Source organism: Callospermophilus lateralis, chromosome 3, assembly GCF_048772815.1.
Source record: "Callospermophilus lateralis isolate mCalLat2 chromosome 3, mCalLat2.hap1, whole genome shotgun sequence".
In the NCBI taxonomy this organism is placed as follows: domain Eukaryota; kingdom Metazoa; phylum Chordata; class Mammalia; order Rodentia; family Sciuridae; genus Callospermophilus; species Callospermophilus lateralis.
Genome location: NC_135307.1, coordinates 145,703,487 through 145,722,199, shown reverse-complemented (window position 1 = coordinate 145,722,199; position 18,713 = coordinate 145,703,487). Strand labels below are relative to the sequence as shown.

The 18,713-nt window shown below is 41.8% G+C and overlaps 1 protein-coding gene across 2 annotated transcripts in view; it reads left to right on the top strand.

Annotated features, from left to right (window-relative positions):
• Window positions 1-18,713, top strand: part of Adamts17 (ADAM metallopeptidase with thrombospondin type 1 motif 17) — a 347,197-nt gene that overhangs the window by 188,013 nt on the left and 140,471 nt on the right. For both annotated transcript variants that reach the window (XM_076848849.2, XM_076848848.2), the window contains exon 10: window positions 478-628. In XM_076848849.2, the coding sequence (XP_076704964.1) occupies window positions 478-628 (151 nt within the window). The remainder of the gene's footprint in view (window positions 1-477; window positions 629-18,713) is intronic.

Here is an 18,713-nt window from a genome sequence, read left to right as displayed (position 1 = left end):
TCCAAAAACCATATTCTAAGAAAATATCATGGTCATTTATTTCAGAAACATTTTTTGTCAAACTCCCCATTAAAGACCCTTTGCTTCAAGGGTGTTGCTCTGGGCCCCTCCTGAGTGACTGGTTTCTTATTACGTTTAGAGCAATAATCCACATGCAGTCATGTGGGAACAAAAAGCAAACAAAGCACAATCCACATGTCCAGTGCCTGGGTCCTTCTCCCATAAATCACTTGAAGATGCATCATTCTTTTTTAAAAATATTTATTTATTTATTTTAGTTTTAGGTGGACACAGTATCTTCATTTTATTTTTATGTGGTGCTGAGGATTGAACCCAATGCCTCATGCATGCTAGGCGAGCACTCTATCACTGAGCCACAACCGCAGCCCGAAGGTGCATCATTCTTAAAGACCGAAAAATCAAAACAAAAACCTGAACAGTACATTTGCAAGTCAGCTTACCTCTTGGCTGTTTCAGGTCCAAAGTCAGTACCTGTTTGCTGGTCACAGACCCCAGGAGCCAGCATGCAGTGCGCCTCCCTCACAAGCTGCCAGGCATGCACTACAGCGCCAATGAGCAGTGCCAGATCCTGTTCGGCACCAATGCCACCTTCTGCAAAAACATGGAGGTAAGCATCCAGGGGAAAGCTGGGTCAGGAAGGGCCACTGATATAGGTATTCACACTTAACATGTGCATATATGTGTACATAACACACATTCAGAGGCATTTGCACATATGTAGTGTAGATAGCCACATATGCATGCATGCCCACACTTGCGTTTCAGGTCCCTGCATACAAGGCAGTTTTGAAGGGGGATGCTTCAGGCTTTCTACTGAAATGAGAAGCCTAGTATTTTAGCATGAAAAATTTTGAATGCTAGAGAAAGAAGAGTGACGCATACTTCTTGGAAGTGATCTGACATCATCTGATTTCAAACTTTGCAAAGATAAGGAAGAAGACTAAAAACTGTTAAATGTTGGAGAATGTCAGATGGAGAAAATTTCAGATGTAATAAATCAGTTATATAATAGTGATAACAACCCTATTAAATAGCATTTATGGAGCAGCGTCTATGTGTCTGGTCCCAAAGTGTCACCATAACTCCCAAGATTCTATCTCTACATTACAGATGATAAGAGCAAATCAAACTAAGTAAGTGGCCATTCACAGTGTATTGGTTAGTAGGTAGGAAAACAAGGACTTGAATCCAAGTGCATTCACACCCAGAGCACACACTTTTTCACTGTGCAGCAAAGAGGGAGGCCCATGGCTTGGCTCATTCTGCAGATGGAGAGTACCAAGAGGAACATGCTGGGACCTGGGGCACCATGCCCTTGGCCATCTGTGTAACAGCCACAGGAGGTCAGAATGGCCAGAGAAGCCTGCATTCCAGTGGAACTCAGCTAGGGAGCACAGCCTGCACCACCCTGGGGCCGAAGAAGGACAGAATAAAGGAAAGTATATAGAGATTTGTAGGGCTCAGGAGCCACCCAGGGGCAGGCAGCCCAAGAGAGAGCTAAGCACAGGGCTCAGGACAGCATCTAATCCCAGGAAGGATCTGTGGAGGGCTGACCAGGAACTCAGGACAGAACCCAAACCAAGGAAGACAGGTCCACAAGGTCTGCCTACAGAAGGAGGCCTCGGATCCTGGCAAGCCTCGACTCCCAGGGAGTTCATGCTGCCTCTTGAGGACTTCCTATCTTAGAGTTGAGGTGACATCCTGCAGGTGGGGCACGGCATTGTTTGGGGTATGAGAACAGCAGCACCTCAGCACCCGGCTGGTACCGACTGCCAGCTGTTTTTCCCAAGGACACTTATCTACAGTGTTGTTCTAAATCCTCCTCTGCTGGCCCCCTGGGCAGTGTGATCAGTGCCAGGATTCTGACTGCCCCAGCAGCCTTCCATGTCTAATGCTCCTCATCAGCCTCTGCGCAGCTTGACCATTAAGGCTCTCGTTTCTATATGTATGTGTCTGCCAAGAGCATTCAGTTTGCTCACCCTTCATTTTCAGTCTCCAAAGTGAATCGATGATGCAAATATCAAGAGAGCAGTTTTCAGGGGGGCCTTCGATGGTGTTAAGCTCAGTACAAGACCAACACGAGGATATACGTCTAGAACCCTCCCAAAGACACTGAGCATTTAGGGAAGACAGAAGGGCCCTCCCTAGGGTTGAGAAGGGGAGGTTCCCAGTGGATTCAGAGTGCCCAGTAGGGAGTCCTGCCCAGCGCTGCTGACAGGAGGCAGGTCGGAGGAGCTGGCCTTCCAGGGTGTAAGATTGAATGTGTAGATCTGGACAAAGACCACCTTCCCTGCAAGCTGAGCCATTTTTCCCTCTAGGAGCCAGGTGATTGCAGGAAGGTGGGGTTGAGGAAGGGAGACACATTTTGGGGACTAGCAATCTCCCGGGCTGGACTCTGCCCTTGCACTGTTGTACAGTACCCTAACTGTAACACTTAGGCACTTAGGGATGTAAGAGGATGGTCAGGAAGGAAAGCCCAGTGTACCTATTACTGAGGGAGAGAAGGGAATCTGTCTTCAAAGACCCCAAGAGAGAGAAGGCTACGTGATATTTTATTTTCCTTCATTAACATCTCTTCATTTAAAGAGGACAATTAGAGGTCAACAAGTGATGAATGGTTAGGTCAGCTTTGTAGCTCCTTATCCCCTAGAGACTCAAAATGCAAATAAATTTGTAACTCGATCTTCCCATTTGTAAGATGCTGTGAAATTGAACTTTTAATCCCACAGCTCCCCAGGAACTGCACCTCATGTTTTCTTACTTGCTTTTACCTTGAGTGTTGCACCAGTAACCAAATAAAATAGTGTTTTCTGCCCCAATAGCAGGAGTCATTATGTGCAGGGGGTGGGGAGGGTGAAGTAGTGGAGTCAGCATGGTGGCTGCCAGCGTCTGCTAGTTACTAGTCATTGTTCCACTTGCAAGGACTCTGACAGTGAGGTGGCAGCTACTGCTCATGCTGGAGAACATGTCTCACTAATACTTTTGCACTACTGTGGAAGGTCAGAGATTTGGGACACGCTGCCCTGGGTCTGGGCTGGTCCTCTAAGTCAGATCCAGACCAAGACACCAGCACAGGTCTGGATTCCAGGGATCACAGTGTGGTCAGACTGCTCCCTCTGTGCCTATAGAGGTATGTGCTCCAGAATGTGTTCAGTATGGCAGGATCACAGACATCTTCTATTGCCATTCCTTCCTGCTTTCTGGAACAAGATCGCCGTGTTGCCCCCTACCATGTCGTTTCTGTGTTCCTCTTCACCTGCTCTGCTGCAGCTATCCTGCTGCCTTCCTGCAGCTCCCAGCGGGGTCATGCCCCACTGTATGCAGCCCCTTCCTCTGCCTGCAGCTCCTCTCTTAGTTATCTACATGAATCATTCCTCATCTTTTTTGAGAAAAGATTTTTTTTTGTTGTTGTTTTTGAATGTAACCTTCTCAATGTGACTTATCCCGACTACCCTGCTTGACACTATGATCAGTAGCCCTCCTCTACCCACCCTTGCAGCACCGACTTCCAACTGACCCCTTAAGGGAAAGCACTGCTTCCAGACACTTATTTTTTTAACATGCTGTGTAGTGCACTTACTTATTATGACTGATAATTCCCCTCTTCTAGATCAAAAATCTTTCAAGGGCAGTAATCTTAACTTTTGCTCACCAGTAATTTTCGACTGCCACGATCAGTACCTGGCACACAGTAGGCACTCAATAAGTATATGTTGCTCTGGGATCCAGCCATGACCCTAACTGAAGGTTTGTACAGTCCTGCTTGTGTGGCTTTACTCACCTGCTGAGGAATCTATGGACAGGTGCAGAGTTGAGAAAGAGACCCTTAGAGACCTCCCCATGTGATATATTACTCTCTAAACCTGATTGCACGGTTTTCCATGTGGTTCACTACCATAAGGGGTGAATCTGCCAGATGTCTTGTAAGGGTCCATGCAGAACACTCCCATGGCTCCCTCCCAGGACAAGAACCATTCAAGGAAGGGCAGTGAGTCTGGTAGGGAGTGAATGCAGTCTGGTTCCTAGTGATTGTTTCTCTTTCTCTGTGCCTTGGTATCCTCACTAGTAAAATATCAGGCTTCTGGTCAGTTAAGACATGTAAAGTGTAGAGAAATGGTTCTGTCATAAAGTTAGTGCCCAATACGGTGAGCTAATAGCTGTGTTGTTATTTTCTTCCTGGACAATGCCAGTTCCCACCTGTAGGAGACAGAACTAATCTATCTGTTCATTTATAGGATCCACGTTTTTCTATATTGAATTCCTGGGTGCTATGAAAAATGAAGCATCATCTTAACTCTTCATTCCTCCTCATGTAGCCAGAGACACCAGAACCAATCAGTTCTTTTAATTCAGTGCCATAATTGATCTTTGTAGTCATTATTACCCTTTCTTTTCCTTGAGGATTAAATGGATATCACGTTATGAAATGACATGGTCTCAAATATGCCTTTAAGTTTCTCACCCCAACTTCTTCTTCTGGCCAAGATGAAATGACAGGGGCCAGATTTACTCTCTTGTCTGAATTCAAATGATGGATCAATCAATCAAAAAATGAGTGATTTCTTAAGACACTTTACATAAAACAACAGAAGCCTGTTACCTTTGAGGGGAGCCCTAGGATTATTCTTGTTAACTGCCTGAAGAGCTTCTGGGCTGCAGCACAGGAGAACTGAAAGGAAGCCACAGTCTTCCTAGTAGAGGAATGGAGCTGCTTTTACAGGGAACTGAGGCAACTAGGGTTCCTAAGACAGAGTACTAAAGAAAGAGCTGCCCAAAGAGAGACCCCCAGAGATGTGCAGAGGGTCCCCTCGGAATATGCCACTTACTGGTCAGTGCTGGAATCTGGAAAAACTACCCCAGCGCCGGCAAAGAGCCATCTGAAAGGGTTAGAGGAACAATCTGAGGAGCTCACATAGGCATCAGATAGTGCATGGCCTATAATTCTATACCCAGCAAAAATATCTTTCAAAAAATTGTTAAATGCAATTTTTTTCCTGTTATAGAAAAGCTGGAAAAAAATCATCATGAACAGGCTTATACACTATAAGAAACATTAAAATAAAATAAATCTTTCAACAGAAAATGATACTAGATGAAGATATATATCTACACAAAGGAATGAAACACACTGCAAGTAGTAACTACATGGGTACATATATGACGTATTGAAGTATACTTGAATGTCTTTTAAAAATTATTGAACATTTAAACAGCTGTTTTAAAATAAATAATTGTACTTGTAGTAGCTTTCCATGTCCTAATCCCCAGAATGTATGAATATTGTTTTATATAGCAAAAGGGGATTTGCAGGTATGATTAAATTGATTGTCTTGGGATGGGAAAACTGTCTTGGATGATATTAGGGGCCCAGTGTGTTTGCATGGGTCCTTCAAAAGAGGGAGACATGAGATCAAATCAAAAGGAGAGAGAGGAGATATCATGATAGAAGCAAGAGTTAGGGGTGATGCAAGGAAGGAGCCACAAATCAAGGAATGCAGATGGCCTCGAGAAGCTTGGAAAAGTCTTCAGAAGGAATCAACCGTGCTGCCAGTTGACTTTAGCCCCCTGGGAGTGATTTTGGTCTTCTGACCTCTAGAACTGTAAGAAAATTTATGTTGCTTTGAGCTACTAAATTTGTAGTAATTTGTTGTAACAGCAGTAGGAAACCAATTCAAATTTGCCATAGGCAACTAATTTAGTACTTTAGGGTTATGACACATATAAAAGTAAAATGTATGGCATTCACAAAGGCCAGAAAGGGAGAAATGAAAATATGATATTGACTTTTATACTATATGTGAGGTATAATAACAGCAGTCCCTCCTTATCCAGTAATAGTGAATAAACTTTAAATAACTTATATAGCACATTGTCATAATTATTTTATCAGTAGTAATTGCTGTTAATCTCTTACTGTACTAAATCATAAATTAAACTTTATTATAAATAGGCATGATTAGGAAAAAAACACAGTGTGTATATAGGGTTTGATTGTATCCCTGGACTATGAGGGTCTTAGAATGTATCTCCCAAGGATAAAGGGGACCACTATAATATCAGATAAAGACAGATTGTGATCAGTTAAAGATGTGTAATATCAAGTGTAGAACAAACAGGAAATGACGCAGCGAGTCATAGCTTTTAAGATAACAAGGGAAATAATATGTATGCAGTCATATATTGCTTATCCTTGTGGTTAAGGACATTAGAAGTAGATTATTTAAAGATGGATTGTAAATGCATAGTCATTTGTGCTCCATTCCACTGAGAAAGTAATGCATTAGGGTTCTTGACATGTCCTATTTAGATGTGAGTCTTCTTGAAGCCCCATGAACATCCTGTGTCCCCAGGTGGAATGCACCAATTGTCCAGTCTTCATGACAGAATCACACAAGTGACTTCCTAACATCTCAAAGCATGTCCAGTTACTTCAGAAAGAACTGTGCTACAAAATTCTGAACAATATTCTCCAAACCAGAGCTGTGAATATAGCTCAAGGATTGAGTGCTTGCCTAGCAAGCTTGAGACCATGGTTCAATCCCTAACACTGAAAAAAAAAAAAATCACTAAACCACTTTTGGTCCCCTTTTATAGGGAAACAAAAACAGCTATGCACTAGAAGTTGTAAAAAGGAAGAAAAACACACAGCCAGCAGTTTAAGGGGAGAGGATACTATAAAGAAATTAACAACTCCAAAAATATGGAGCAATCTCTTTTCTTAAAAACTATACTTATGTTTGGAAATTGAGAACATTATCCATGCTCCCAAGCCTGGGGCTCCCCTAAAGACTGTATTGATGGGAACTTCACTGGCCAGAACCTTGGGCTGGGGTCTCTGTACAGAGCTATTAGGGGAAGCTTGGAAAAGGACCTAAGCATTAATGAGGCAACTCTCTGTGTGTCTGTCTGTGTCTGTGTATCTTTTGTCTTAAAAATGTCTGGAACTTTAAGCCGGTTACAGAAAAGAAAATAATAATGAAATATAGTGGAGATTGGACACTGCCCAGGGAATAAAACTGTGAGACACACCGGTATTGAGGAGTTGAACATTTTCTTTTCTGGAATACAGAACATAAAAACAAGAAGAAAAGGAAACTTGATAGATTACGTTTTCAGAACAATACTAACCACCCTGACGAGTGGTGGGCCGTTTTCATTTCACTGCTGTCTCTGATGGGAAACAAAAGCTTATCTGCCAGAAGATGAGCCCAGCCCATTCCAGACAGGAGGAAGAGAGCAGAGGCCTCCCTCCTCTCTGGGAGCACGTCTCTCATCCACGCATCCCCGTGACCACACCGAAGCAGGAGCGCCAAGCCGGGGCCCTTTGGATAGTTTCAAAGGATTTGTGAACTGGGATAGGACAGCAATCACACCTTTATTTTTCTTCCACTTCTCAGTGAAGTTAGTATTTCCCTTCATTATGAAGGTTGGCAATAAACCCCAGCAGTCTCCGCAGGACCCAGGACAGTCATGTGATTAGGAATGGCAGACATCCTCATATGGATAACAGTTGTGGCTGACATCACAAACTATCATTTATATACTCCCCAATCCTTCGGCATTACACTGGTTACACTGTCCCCTCTACATTATAGACAGTGTGTTGACAAACCTATATTACAATATTGCACTTTAGGAAATCTGTGTTTTGAAAATGATATTTCAACTTAATTATTTTCCTGGTAATTTTATGTATTTAGTAACTCTGCATTGGCAAACATAGTCTAGGAGGGGCTTTCTCAGCACTACTAGATGCTCAGGACCCCAAAAACCAGAGACTTGGTGTTGGAGAGCGGCAGGCTGGTGTCTGCCCATAGCAGGAAACACGGGATGCCCCGACTGAGCTTTTGCTCTTCTTTGGGTAGAATTTCCAATGCAGCACTTCCTTGTGACTTCTGTATATACCCTTCTCTAGGTGCTCATGGTTCCTAGCTGTTTTAAGACCCATGAATTAAGAACCATTTCCTCACTCAAAGGAATAGGGTAAATGATGTGAGAAAACATTGCTACAGTTGCTTTGGGAGCCACCCAGGTTTCAAATAGTAGCCAGGTTTTCTACATTCTTAAGCATCTGCATACAATAGAACCAAAAAAAATCATTAAAATGCAGTCCGCTTTAATTTTTAGACCTCTGGAGGCTCCTGCAGCATCATCATTACCATTGAATCTTTCATGTCTGTCGGCGGAATGCTGGTATTACAAGGCTCAAAGCTGTCTATGGAAATATGAACTACAAAAAAATTGGCCTCAATAGCTGGCATTTGTTGTAGAAGTTATTGGCAAATGCAGCCGTCTCCTCTTTTAGCCAATGGTAATGTGATGTTTTTAATTCGAGAAAGTATTTCAAGAAAGTCCAAACATAAAAGATATAAACACTGGATGGTAAATATTTATTAGAAAGGGGAAATGAACTTTATGCAATTAGTTCAATCAATCTCTTTTATGATTACAAGTTCCTCCTGTCCTCCATCACTGCAAAGCAAAGTTACTCTTTAACAAGACTTTAAAGCTTAGATATTCTGCCAGGTGAAAAAGGGTGGGAAGACCAAATTTAGGCATTATTGACTGAAAGGAAGAGTCAGTATACAACCGGAGACAAAGCAAAGGAGGCGGCAGTGAGGGCAGTGTCCTGACCATGACCACTATTGCTGCCCCACACAACCCTCACCCGTTTCCCACACAGCAGGGAGATTTCTCCTGCTGCTACTACCAGCACCCCAGAACCTGGAGATCTGAGGTTGAAAGGTACTATGGAATGACCACCCACCCCTCATCTGTGTTCTGTGCAACATACTCTATAATCGCTCTGAAGCCCAGGCGTGGCTGCCACTGTATAAAGAAAGGTAGTGCTCAGGGGGGATTCCACTAGCCGTGGTTGCCATGAGCGCAGATGTGATTTTTGTGCCAGGGCATTCGCAAGGGACCGCAATGTGCATGTGACACTGTTTTTCTCAGAACATTGTTAATCGCAGAAGTTGTGGGCTAATTGGAGGGAAGTGAGTGTCTGGAGTGGACATAGGCATTAGAGGGGTGCAGTGTTCTTCTCTACCTAACGTTCCCATGGAATGTTGTTCTTTCCCATTGGTACAGCGTGGAGGTGCAATCTGTGTAGCACAGTGGGAAAGAAGAAGGGCTGTCTAGTCAGGCTGCCCAGGCTGTCTTCCTGCCTCCACTTCTTTGAACACACTATACAGTCTTTATGCCTCAATCTTCTAATCTGCAAAATGGGAAAATAGATCCTTTGGACACATTATAGGGTTGTAATGAGAGATGAGTAATAGATAAACTAGAGCAATTGGCACGGAGCACACACGCGGTGTTGCTTCTGTCATTTTTCTGCAACCTTGTTTCCTGGAGTCAGTGGGAAAGGAGGGGACCTGGTTTAGCTGACCATTAGATTGGCTGATTCTCCTTTTCTGTGTCTTCCTGTGCTGTCCTCTCCATTCCTCCTGGTGCCCTGGAAGTCTGTAACCCCCAGGGATTGCTCTCTAGCACTCAGTATCTTTCGTGGAAAATCCCCGGTCCCAGGGCTGGAAAGCCTGTTTCTGTCCTGCAGAGAGCTGCTTGGACATCTTGATGGATCCAGAGCTTCTTGTGGCATCCAAGAAGCTCAGGTTGTCATAACGCTACCTGAAAGCAGGACTCTTTTCTGGTATCAGTCAGTTCTAAACTTAATGGGTCATTAGAGCCTCCTCCAGAGACTATTGGATGTTACTGTGTCCCACTCCAAATCCTATTAGAAGTTACTGTATCGCGCTAAAACCTCTAGGGGACATGGGTTTTAGAAATTTGTATTTTTATATAGCCTCCCCCTAGGATTCTTACTGTCAGCCTGGTTTGGAAACTGCTGATTTAAATAAAATCTATCCCTTCATTGCCAGTGGACCTGGCCAGAGAGGGAGACTGGCAAGGTCTGGGAGCCTGCCTGGCCTGGCCCTGCCCTACTTAGACGGGGCTTGCATGGTCGTATGTGGCGCTGGACGCCCAGCTGAAAGCTCTTTTGCCTGTGTGGGTCTCAGCTTCCTGCCCAGCATCTGCAGCCTCTTGAAGCTGTTGGACTTTGGCAGCAGAGAGCCCTAATTTTCCAGAAGTGTTTGAAAGCTTACAGTAGACTGCCTTCTCTGAGAGCTCTCCAGACAGTGCAGGTTGGGTGTTATCTTTCTGTTCTTGACCCCAGGCCAGCTGAGTGGCCGGGTGCCTGGGACCTACCCCTTATGGAGCAACACCCAGCCTCAGCCAGGTAAGGGTCTCTGCTACCCTCAGGAACATGGGAAGAGTAGCCATGAGATGCAGGAAACCTTCCAGAAGCAGTCCTGGCTTGCCGGCCTGGGGGAAGACTTCAAACTGCAGTAGTATTTGTGGAAAATTTGGATTAGTCACTTTTTCATGCAGCCAGCCAGTGGAGTTTTATTTTATCTCCCTTTGGCTTGTGTTATCAGCAACACATTTTTGAGGCAGTTTACATAACCATCCCCTTGGGGCTCACTTTGAATTAGAGCTGCTCTCTCAATTCCTCCTGGGTACCCTGTGAGAAGGAGAGAGAAAGACATCAGTCCCCTTCACAGTCCTTGAGAGTGCTACCCCCAGTTGAATAAAAATGGTAAGGGCTTGCGTGCATGATCCCGGAGGTCATTGTGTGGAACTCAGACCTCCTCATGTTTACATAGTACTCCAGGGGCGGAAGCTGGGTGCTGACTTTGTTATCACACAGCACTCTGAAGAATTGTGTGGCAGACAGACGGGATGTGCCTTTCACCAGACCATAAACGTAGCTTGTGAGGTGACACATGTTAAGCCAGGGAGCTGTTTCATTTTTCTTATGGTTTGCAGGGACTAACGGTTTTCTGTTGCAGTTCAAAAAGTGTCATGGGCAGTGGGAATTGGGAGGAGTCTGGGACCCCCGGACACAAACGTTATTTGACTGAAGCAGCTTCCCCTTGAAGTTTCCAGCCTCAGGTGCCACATTTCATCAAAGCCAAGGCTTACACTTTCCAGTGGAAATCACAAATCCTTGATCCCTCTTAATGCTCAAGGAGTTTCAGATTTTGGATTTGGACTTCTGAATTAAGGATGATCTCTAGTAAAGTCTATGCAAATATTCCAAAATCTGAAAAACTCTAAAATCTAAACTCTTGACTCCAAGAGTTTTCGGATCAGAGATCTTCAAACTGTAGAACCTCACAGGCAGAGAGAGGGAACAGCCTATAGCTGGTCAGGAAGCATTCTGTTCTACTGCAGATAAGACAGGATGCTGAGCACCCCCTCTGGCTGATACAGAGAATGCAAGTTCACAGGTGGAGAAAGCAGGAAAAGGAAATTGGGGACTGATGGAGAGGCAGAGTAACGTGTGGGTCAGGACAGTCCCAGATCCACATCTTAGATTAGTCGTGTATCTCCATTTTCTCATCTGTAAAATGGGAACAGTGAGTGTCTAGCTCACAAGAGTGGTTTGAGTGGTCGTGAGATAATCCCGAGAAGGCACTTATATAATGAACGCCTGGACTTGGTACATGCTAAGCCTGTGTCCACTTTTGTCTGACCCTGCTGAAACCCAGTATTATGTTACTTGTAAATGTATTCATTCATTGTTTGCTCGTTCATTGATTCAGCATGTAAATATGCTGTTACTGCATCTGTGTGCCAGCTAATGCGATGAGACAGTGTCCAGGGGTGCAGCAAGTAAGACATATGGAAGTGTCCCTTGGCAGGACCAGTGAAGTCAGTGTGCTGTTAGAGCCCTAAGGGACTCTTCCCGGTGGGGCTGGAGGAAAGACTTCCTTCACAAGAGATGAACACCTGGATTTGACCTTGAATAATGCAGAGGAATATGACTCTGTGGAGACCACTTATTCAGTCCTGGACTGAGATCCCAGACAGAAGGCCGTGCTCACTGTCTGCCCTGTATCTCCAATATAGCATTGTACAGCCTGCAGAAGGGACAGGATAAAGCCCTTGGGATCAAAACAGCTGCCTCTGCAAGGTTGCAGATTGCTTTCTGGTGCATTTAGTACAAGCACGCATGGAGGTATCAAGGAAAGAAGAGGAACAGGAGTTCAAGTGAGAATTTGGGCTGGCCTGTGACAGGAGTAGGAGTTTTCACTGAGTCCTGAAGAGAGTGAAAGATGGTTTACTGGAAGTCTATGTTTGAGATTTGCAAGCTGTGGGTTGAGTATGAGAGAGATTATAATCAAGAAGACCTGTGAGAAGTGATTGTAGTCATCCAGATGAAAGAGGAAGAGGACTTAAATAAGTAGTGGTATTGAGGATACAGTGAAAGAATTTGTTCTGGAAAAGTCATTGACATTTTCTAATTAATCTAATAAGAACTTAGTAAACAGATTGTGGGCACTAAATAATTACAACAAAGTCTGTGTTAGTCAGCTATATGTTACTGTAACAAAATACCTGAGATAATCAACTTATAAGAAGAGAAGTTTCAATTTGGCTCATGGTTTCAGAGCCAAATTGAAATGGTCATTTGGACTGAAATGACTTTTTGGGCATGTGACAAGACAGCTCATCATAGTAAGGCAGATCTCCTTATCTCATGGCAGCTATGAAGCAGAATGAGAAAGAGGAACAAACTAGAATCCTCCGGCCCCCTCTAATGACTGGAAGACCTCCCACTAGTCCCCACTTCTCACAGTTTTCACCAGGACCCAATAGCTCTGAGCCAGGACCAAGACTTTAACACATGGATCTTTTAGGGATATTTATGATCCAAACTATAGCAGAGACCACCTCTACTACAGATGTTCAGTTATCATTATGAATGTTTTGGAATTATGTTATTTCTTATTATGTTATTTCAATATATACATAAGGCAAAAATTCAAAATACAACCATTTATACATTTCCTTTTCTCTATAAACACTAGCATGCCTCACCATATTTTTGTGAAGTCTTGCCTTCTTTTCTCTTAACAGTGCAACTTGGAATTGGTCAATACTAGTAAAAATATAGTTGCCCCACCTTTTAACTTTTTTCTAACTATAGATTGTGATAGATTTTAATTTTATTATGAGATAATTTTAGCTTTCAAAAAAGAGGCACAAAAATAATACATGCCACTCACCAAACTACTCCTTTTGTTAACACCTTATTTAATCGTATATTTTAGTCAACTTTCTCACTGCTATGACTTAAAGACCCAACCAGCACAATTGTAGAGGAGGAAAAATTTATTTGAGGGCTCACAGTTTTAGAGGTCTTAGTGCATAGAAGACTGGCTCCATTTCTCAGGGCCGGAGATGAGGCTGAACATCATGGCGGAGAGTGTGGCGGAGGGAAACAGCTGGCACCATGGTGATCAGGAAGCAGAGAGACTCCACTCTCCAGGTACAAATACATACTCCAAAGCCATGTCCTAATTCCCACCTCCTCCAGCCACACCCCACTACTTCAGTTACCAGTCAGTTAATCCCTGTCAGGGGATTAAATCACTGATTGGGTTAAGACTCTAATCATTTCTCCTCTGAACCTTCTTGCATTATCTCACACATGAGCTTTTGGGGGACACCTCACATCCAAACCGTAACATCATAGAACCATTAAGACCAAGAAATTTACAAAGAAATTATAAATGTTTGAGGACATAGATACGCTGTGATTGCACATCACAGAAGGTATACATGATTGAAACAGCACACGGTGCCCCATAAATGTGTACAATTTATCAGTTTAAAAATTTAAAGAATTTTAAAATCCTTACAATGAACTAAGCATTTGGATTTCACCAGTTTTCCCATTCGTGTCCTTTTTCTGTACCACATTCCAAACCAGGAGCCCCTTTTGCTTTTGGTCATTATTGTCTCTTCAGGCGATGACAATTCCTCATTTTTCCTCGTCTTTCATGACCTTGACACCATTGGAGAGTTTTGTCATTTGGGTTTGTCTGATGTTTTTTATAACTAGGTTGAAGTTATGCATTACTGGGAAGAATACAACTGAGGTGATAAGGTTAATATGTCTTATGACTAGTGACATCAACTTCAACCACTTTGCTAATTAAGGTATTATCATTCTTCACTTTCACTATTTTTCCCTATTGCATTAATAATTGCATTTATCTATAGCATGTTTTCCCAGGCTCGGAACGAGTGACACACTGAGCTGGATAATTCTTTGTTATGGGGGACTGTCTTATGTACTTAGGAAGTTTATCTGTGTTCTTAACCTCTGACTGCTCTAAATAAGGAGTTGTGACTACCCTGACCTAGCCCAAAAAGAAATGTCTTCAGACATTGTCAGATGACGTTTGGAGGCAAACCTCTCCACAGACTAAAAACCATTTATAGGATAAATGCTTAGATGTGGATAAAAGATCATGTTTGCTCATATGTAAATTTTGTAATTGTAGTCCCCCATAACACAAGATGAAACACATAGAAAAGTGTGCAAAATCCTAAGTATATGCTTACACTCATTTTTCACAAACTGAGCCCTCGATTATGACCTGTACATCAGCAAGTAAGCATCATGGCATCCTAGAAGCGTCCCTATTACCCGCTTCTATTCCCTCACCATAGCAATAAACACCATTTTACTTTCTGGACGCACAGATTAGTATTACCTGTCTCTGAACTTTACAAGAAATCACCTTTTATTTATCAGTCATTGAGAGATTTTGCCCAGTTGGTCTCCATTCACATTTTCAAAAGCAACATAGGAAAGTACCTGCTTCCCTGTGCTTCACCCAGTGCTTCTGATCTTTGACAATCAAAGCATTTCAGGAATGAGTCTAGTGCAGGTGGAACTGCATTTCTTTCATTAATGAGTTTGAACATTTTTTCAAGTATTGATGAGCCAGTGTATTCTTCTCTGTTAACTATCTTCCCCACCCCCAACCGCCATACTGGGGGTTCAGCCTTAGGGGCACTGTGCCACTGAATTATGTTCCCAGATTTTTTTTTTCTTCTTTCTTGGAGACAAGGCCTCGCTAAGTTGCAGAAGCTGTCCTCAAACTTGAGGTCCTTGTGTTCAACCTCCTGAATAGTTGGGATGACAGGCATGTACCACCATGTCCTGCCTGTAAACCGTCTTCTTAAATCATTTTTTATCTTAGGTTATCTGTATTGGATCATTGATCTTTTTAAAATGATTTGTTAGAATTTTTATATTAAAGAAATTATACCTTTAGCTAAAACATGAGTTTTAAATGTTCTTTTGTGTAACCTGTGTGTAGGAAGTGAAATATATCTAAGTCTCATCATGACTTCTTGCGGTATTTGTTTTGTTTTGTTGTGGTACTAGGGATTGAACTCAGGGGTGCATTACCACTGAATCACATCCCCAGCCCTTTTTATTTTTTAGTTTGAGATAGTTCTCCCAAAGTTTCTGAGACGGGTCTTGAACTTGCAATCCTCCTTCCTTTTCAAACTTCTTGAAACTTCTTGAAATGAACCCTAATTTTTCTCCCTTGTGGGTAAACACGTATGTTTGAGATTCTGAATATTATTCCAAGTACTGTGTGCATCTTGATATGTAATGTTTTCATTTTCATTATTTTCTGCAGTTTGGATTGTGATTTTTCCCTTTGACCACAAAGTTGTTTTAAGGAAGAGTTTTAAGATTTTCAGGTGGCAAGGTCATTTATTCCCTAGTACTTCTAAAATTTAGTTCCTATTTTATTACATTGTACTGTGGCTTTAATTTTCATATTTTTTGAGGCTAGTTTTAATGACCATTCCATGACATTGAAGGTGTGTTTGTTTTCAGGGTCTAGAGTTCTGTCAATAATATCTAACTTGTTATGTTATTTAAATCTTTTATATCCTTATATTTTTGTCCATTTATTTGTGATAAATTAAGACGAGGTAAACTCTTTTTTGTTGTTGTTTTTCCTCCTGTTTCAAGCAAATTTTGTTTCATGAGGTATAATGCTAAGCTATTTTGTGTATAGATATTTACAGCCAAAAATCCCCACTGAGAACTGTACTGTTAACAGTAAAAGGAGTATAAGGAGGGGAGGAAGATGAGGAGGAAAATGACAAATGTGATAATGTTGTTGCCAAACCCTAATTATTATTACCTAGAAAATAGTTCTGGTTTGTGATCTGAGGGATTCTTTAATAGGTAAGTTCAGCTCATTTACTGTTAGGTCAGATATCTAATCCTAGGGCTTGCACCTTGTTTTGTATTATAATTTCTCTTTTGATTGCTTCTTTTTGCTGCCTCCCATTGTGCTTTCTGGATTTTCTTTGCATTTTGTATCTTATGTTTGATATTATGATTGACATTCTTGTTCCAGTGATTTCTCTGTAATTGACTGAATATATTTAATATTTAATCTTCCAGGTCTCCCGCCCTTCCCGGGAACTTTTTTTTTTATTGGTTGTTCAAAACATTACAAAGCTCTTGACATATCATATTTCGTACATTAGATTCAAGTGGGTTATGAACTCCCATTTTTACCCCAAATACAGATTGCAGAATCACATCGGATACACATCTACATTTTAACATAATGCCATATTAGTAACTGTTGTATTCTGCTACCTTTCCTATCCTCTACTATCCCCCCTCCCCTCCCCTCCCATCTTCTCTCTCTACCCCATCTACTGTAATTCATTTCTCACCTTGTTTATTTTCCCATTCCACTCACAACCTCTTATATGTAATTTTGTATAACAGTGAGGGTCTCCTTCCATTTCCATGCAATTTCCCTTCTCTCTCCCTTTCCCTCCCACCTCATGTCTCTGTTTAATGTTAATCTTTTCCTCATGCGCTTCCTCCCTGCTCTGTTCTTAGTTGCTGTCATTATATCAAAGAAGACATTTGGCATTTGTTTTTTAGGGATTGGCTAGCTTTACCTAGCATAATCTGCTCTAATGCCATTCATTTCCCTGCAAATTCCATGATTTTGTCATTTTTTAGTGCTGCGTAATACTCCATTGTGTATAAATGCCACATTTTTTTTATCCATTCGTCTATTGAAGGGCATCTGGGTTGGTTCCACAGTCTAGCTATTGTGAATTGTGCTGCTATGAACATCGATGTGGCAGTATCCCTGTAGTATGCTCTTTTAAGGTCTTTAGGGAATAGTCCGAGAAGGGTAATAGCTGGGTCAAATGGTGGTTCCATTCCCAGATTTCCAAGGAATCTCCATACAGCTTTCCAAATTGGCTGCACCAATTTGCAGTCCCACCAGCAATGTACAAGTGTACCCTTTTCCTCACATCCTCGCCAGCACTTATTGTTGTCTGACTTCATAATAGCTGCCAATCTTACTGGAGTGAGATGGTATCTTAGGGTGGTTTTGATTTGCATTTCTCTGACGGCTAGAGGTGGTGAGCATTTTTTCATGTACTTGTTGATTGATTGTATGTCCTCCTCTGAGAAGTATCTGTTCAGGTCTTTGGCCCATTTGTTGATTGGGTTATTTGTTATCTTATTGTTTAATTTTTTGAGTTCTTTGTATACTCTGGATATTAGGGCTGTGTCTGTTCCCAGGATGTAGGCTCCCTATTTACCTCTCTTATTGCTTCTCTTGCTGAGAAAAAACTTTTTAGTTTGAGTAAGTCCCAATTTCGTTGATTTCCGCTCTGATTTTAATTATTTCTTGCCTTCTACTACATTTACTGTTGTTTTGCTCTTCCTTTTCTAGGGCTTTGAGATGAAGTGTGAGTTCATTTATTTGTTGGTTTTTTTCTTTTTTTGAGGAATGAACTCCAGGCAATGAATTTCCCTCTTAAAACTGCTTTCATTGTGTCCCATAGATTCCTATATGTTGTGTCTGTATTTTCATTTATCTCTAAGAATTTTTTGATTTCCTCCTTTATGTCTTCTGTAACCCACTGATCATTCAGTAACATATTGTTCATTTTCCAGGTGATGCAGGATTTTTCCTTCCTTCTTTTATCATTGATTTCCAGTTTCATTCCATTATGATCAGATAAGATGCATGGTATTATCTCCACACCTTTATATTTACTAAGAGTTGCCCTGTGGCATAATATATGGTCTATCTTTGAGAAGGATCCATGTGCTGCTGAGAAGAACGTGTATCCACTTGATGATGGTTGATATATTCTATATATGTCAGTTAAGTCTAGGTTATTGATTGTGTTATTGAGTTCTATAGTGTCTTTATTCGTCTATTGTCTGGAGGATCTGTCCATTGGAGAGAACGGTGTGTTGAAGTCACCCATAATTATTGTATTGTGGTCTATTTGACTCTTGAACTTGAGGAGAGTTTATTTTATGAACATTGCAGCACCATTGTTTGGTGCATACATATTGATAATTGTTATGTCTTGTTAGTGGATGGTTCCTTTTAACAGTATATAGTGTCCTTCTTTATCCCTTTTGATTAACTTAGGTTTGAAGTTGATTTTATTCGATATGAGTATGGCCACTCCTGCTTGCTTCTGAGGACCATGTGAGTGGTATCATTTTTCCCAACCCTTCACCTTCAGCCTGTGTATGTCTTTTCCTATCATATGAGTCTCCTGAAGGCAGCATATTGTTGGATTTGTTTTTTTAATCCAGGTTACTAGCCTATGTCTCTTAATTGGTGAATTTAAGCCATTAACGTTTAGGGTTACTATTGATATATGGTTTGTACTCCAGTCATGCTTATTTATTTATTTATTTATTTTAATATGGCTTGTTTTTCCTCTTTGGTTATTTTTTCCCCCTTTACTGAGTTACCTCCCACTGTTAGTTTTGGTTGCTGTTTTTCCATTCCTCT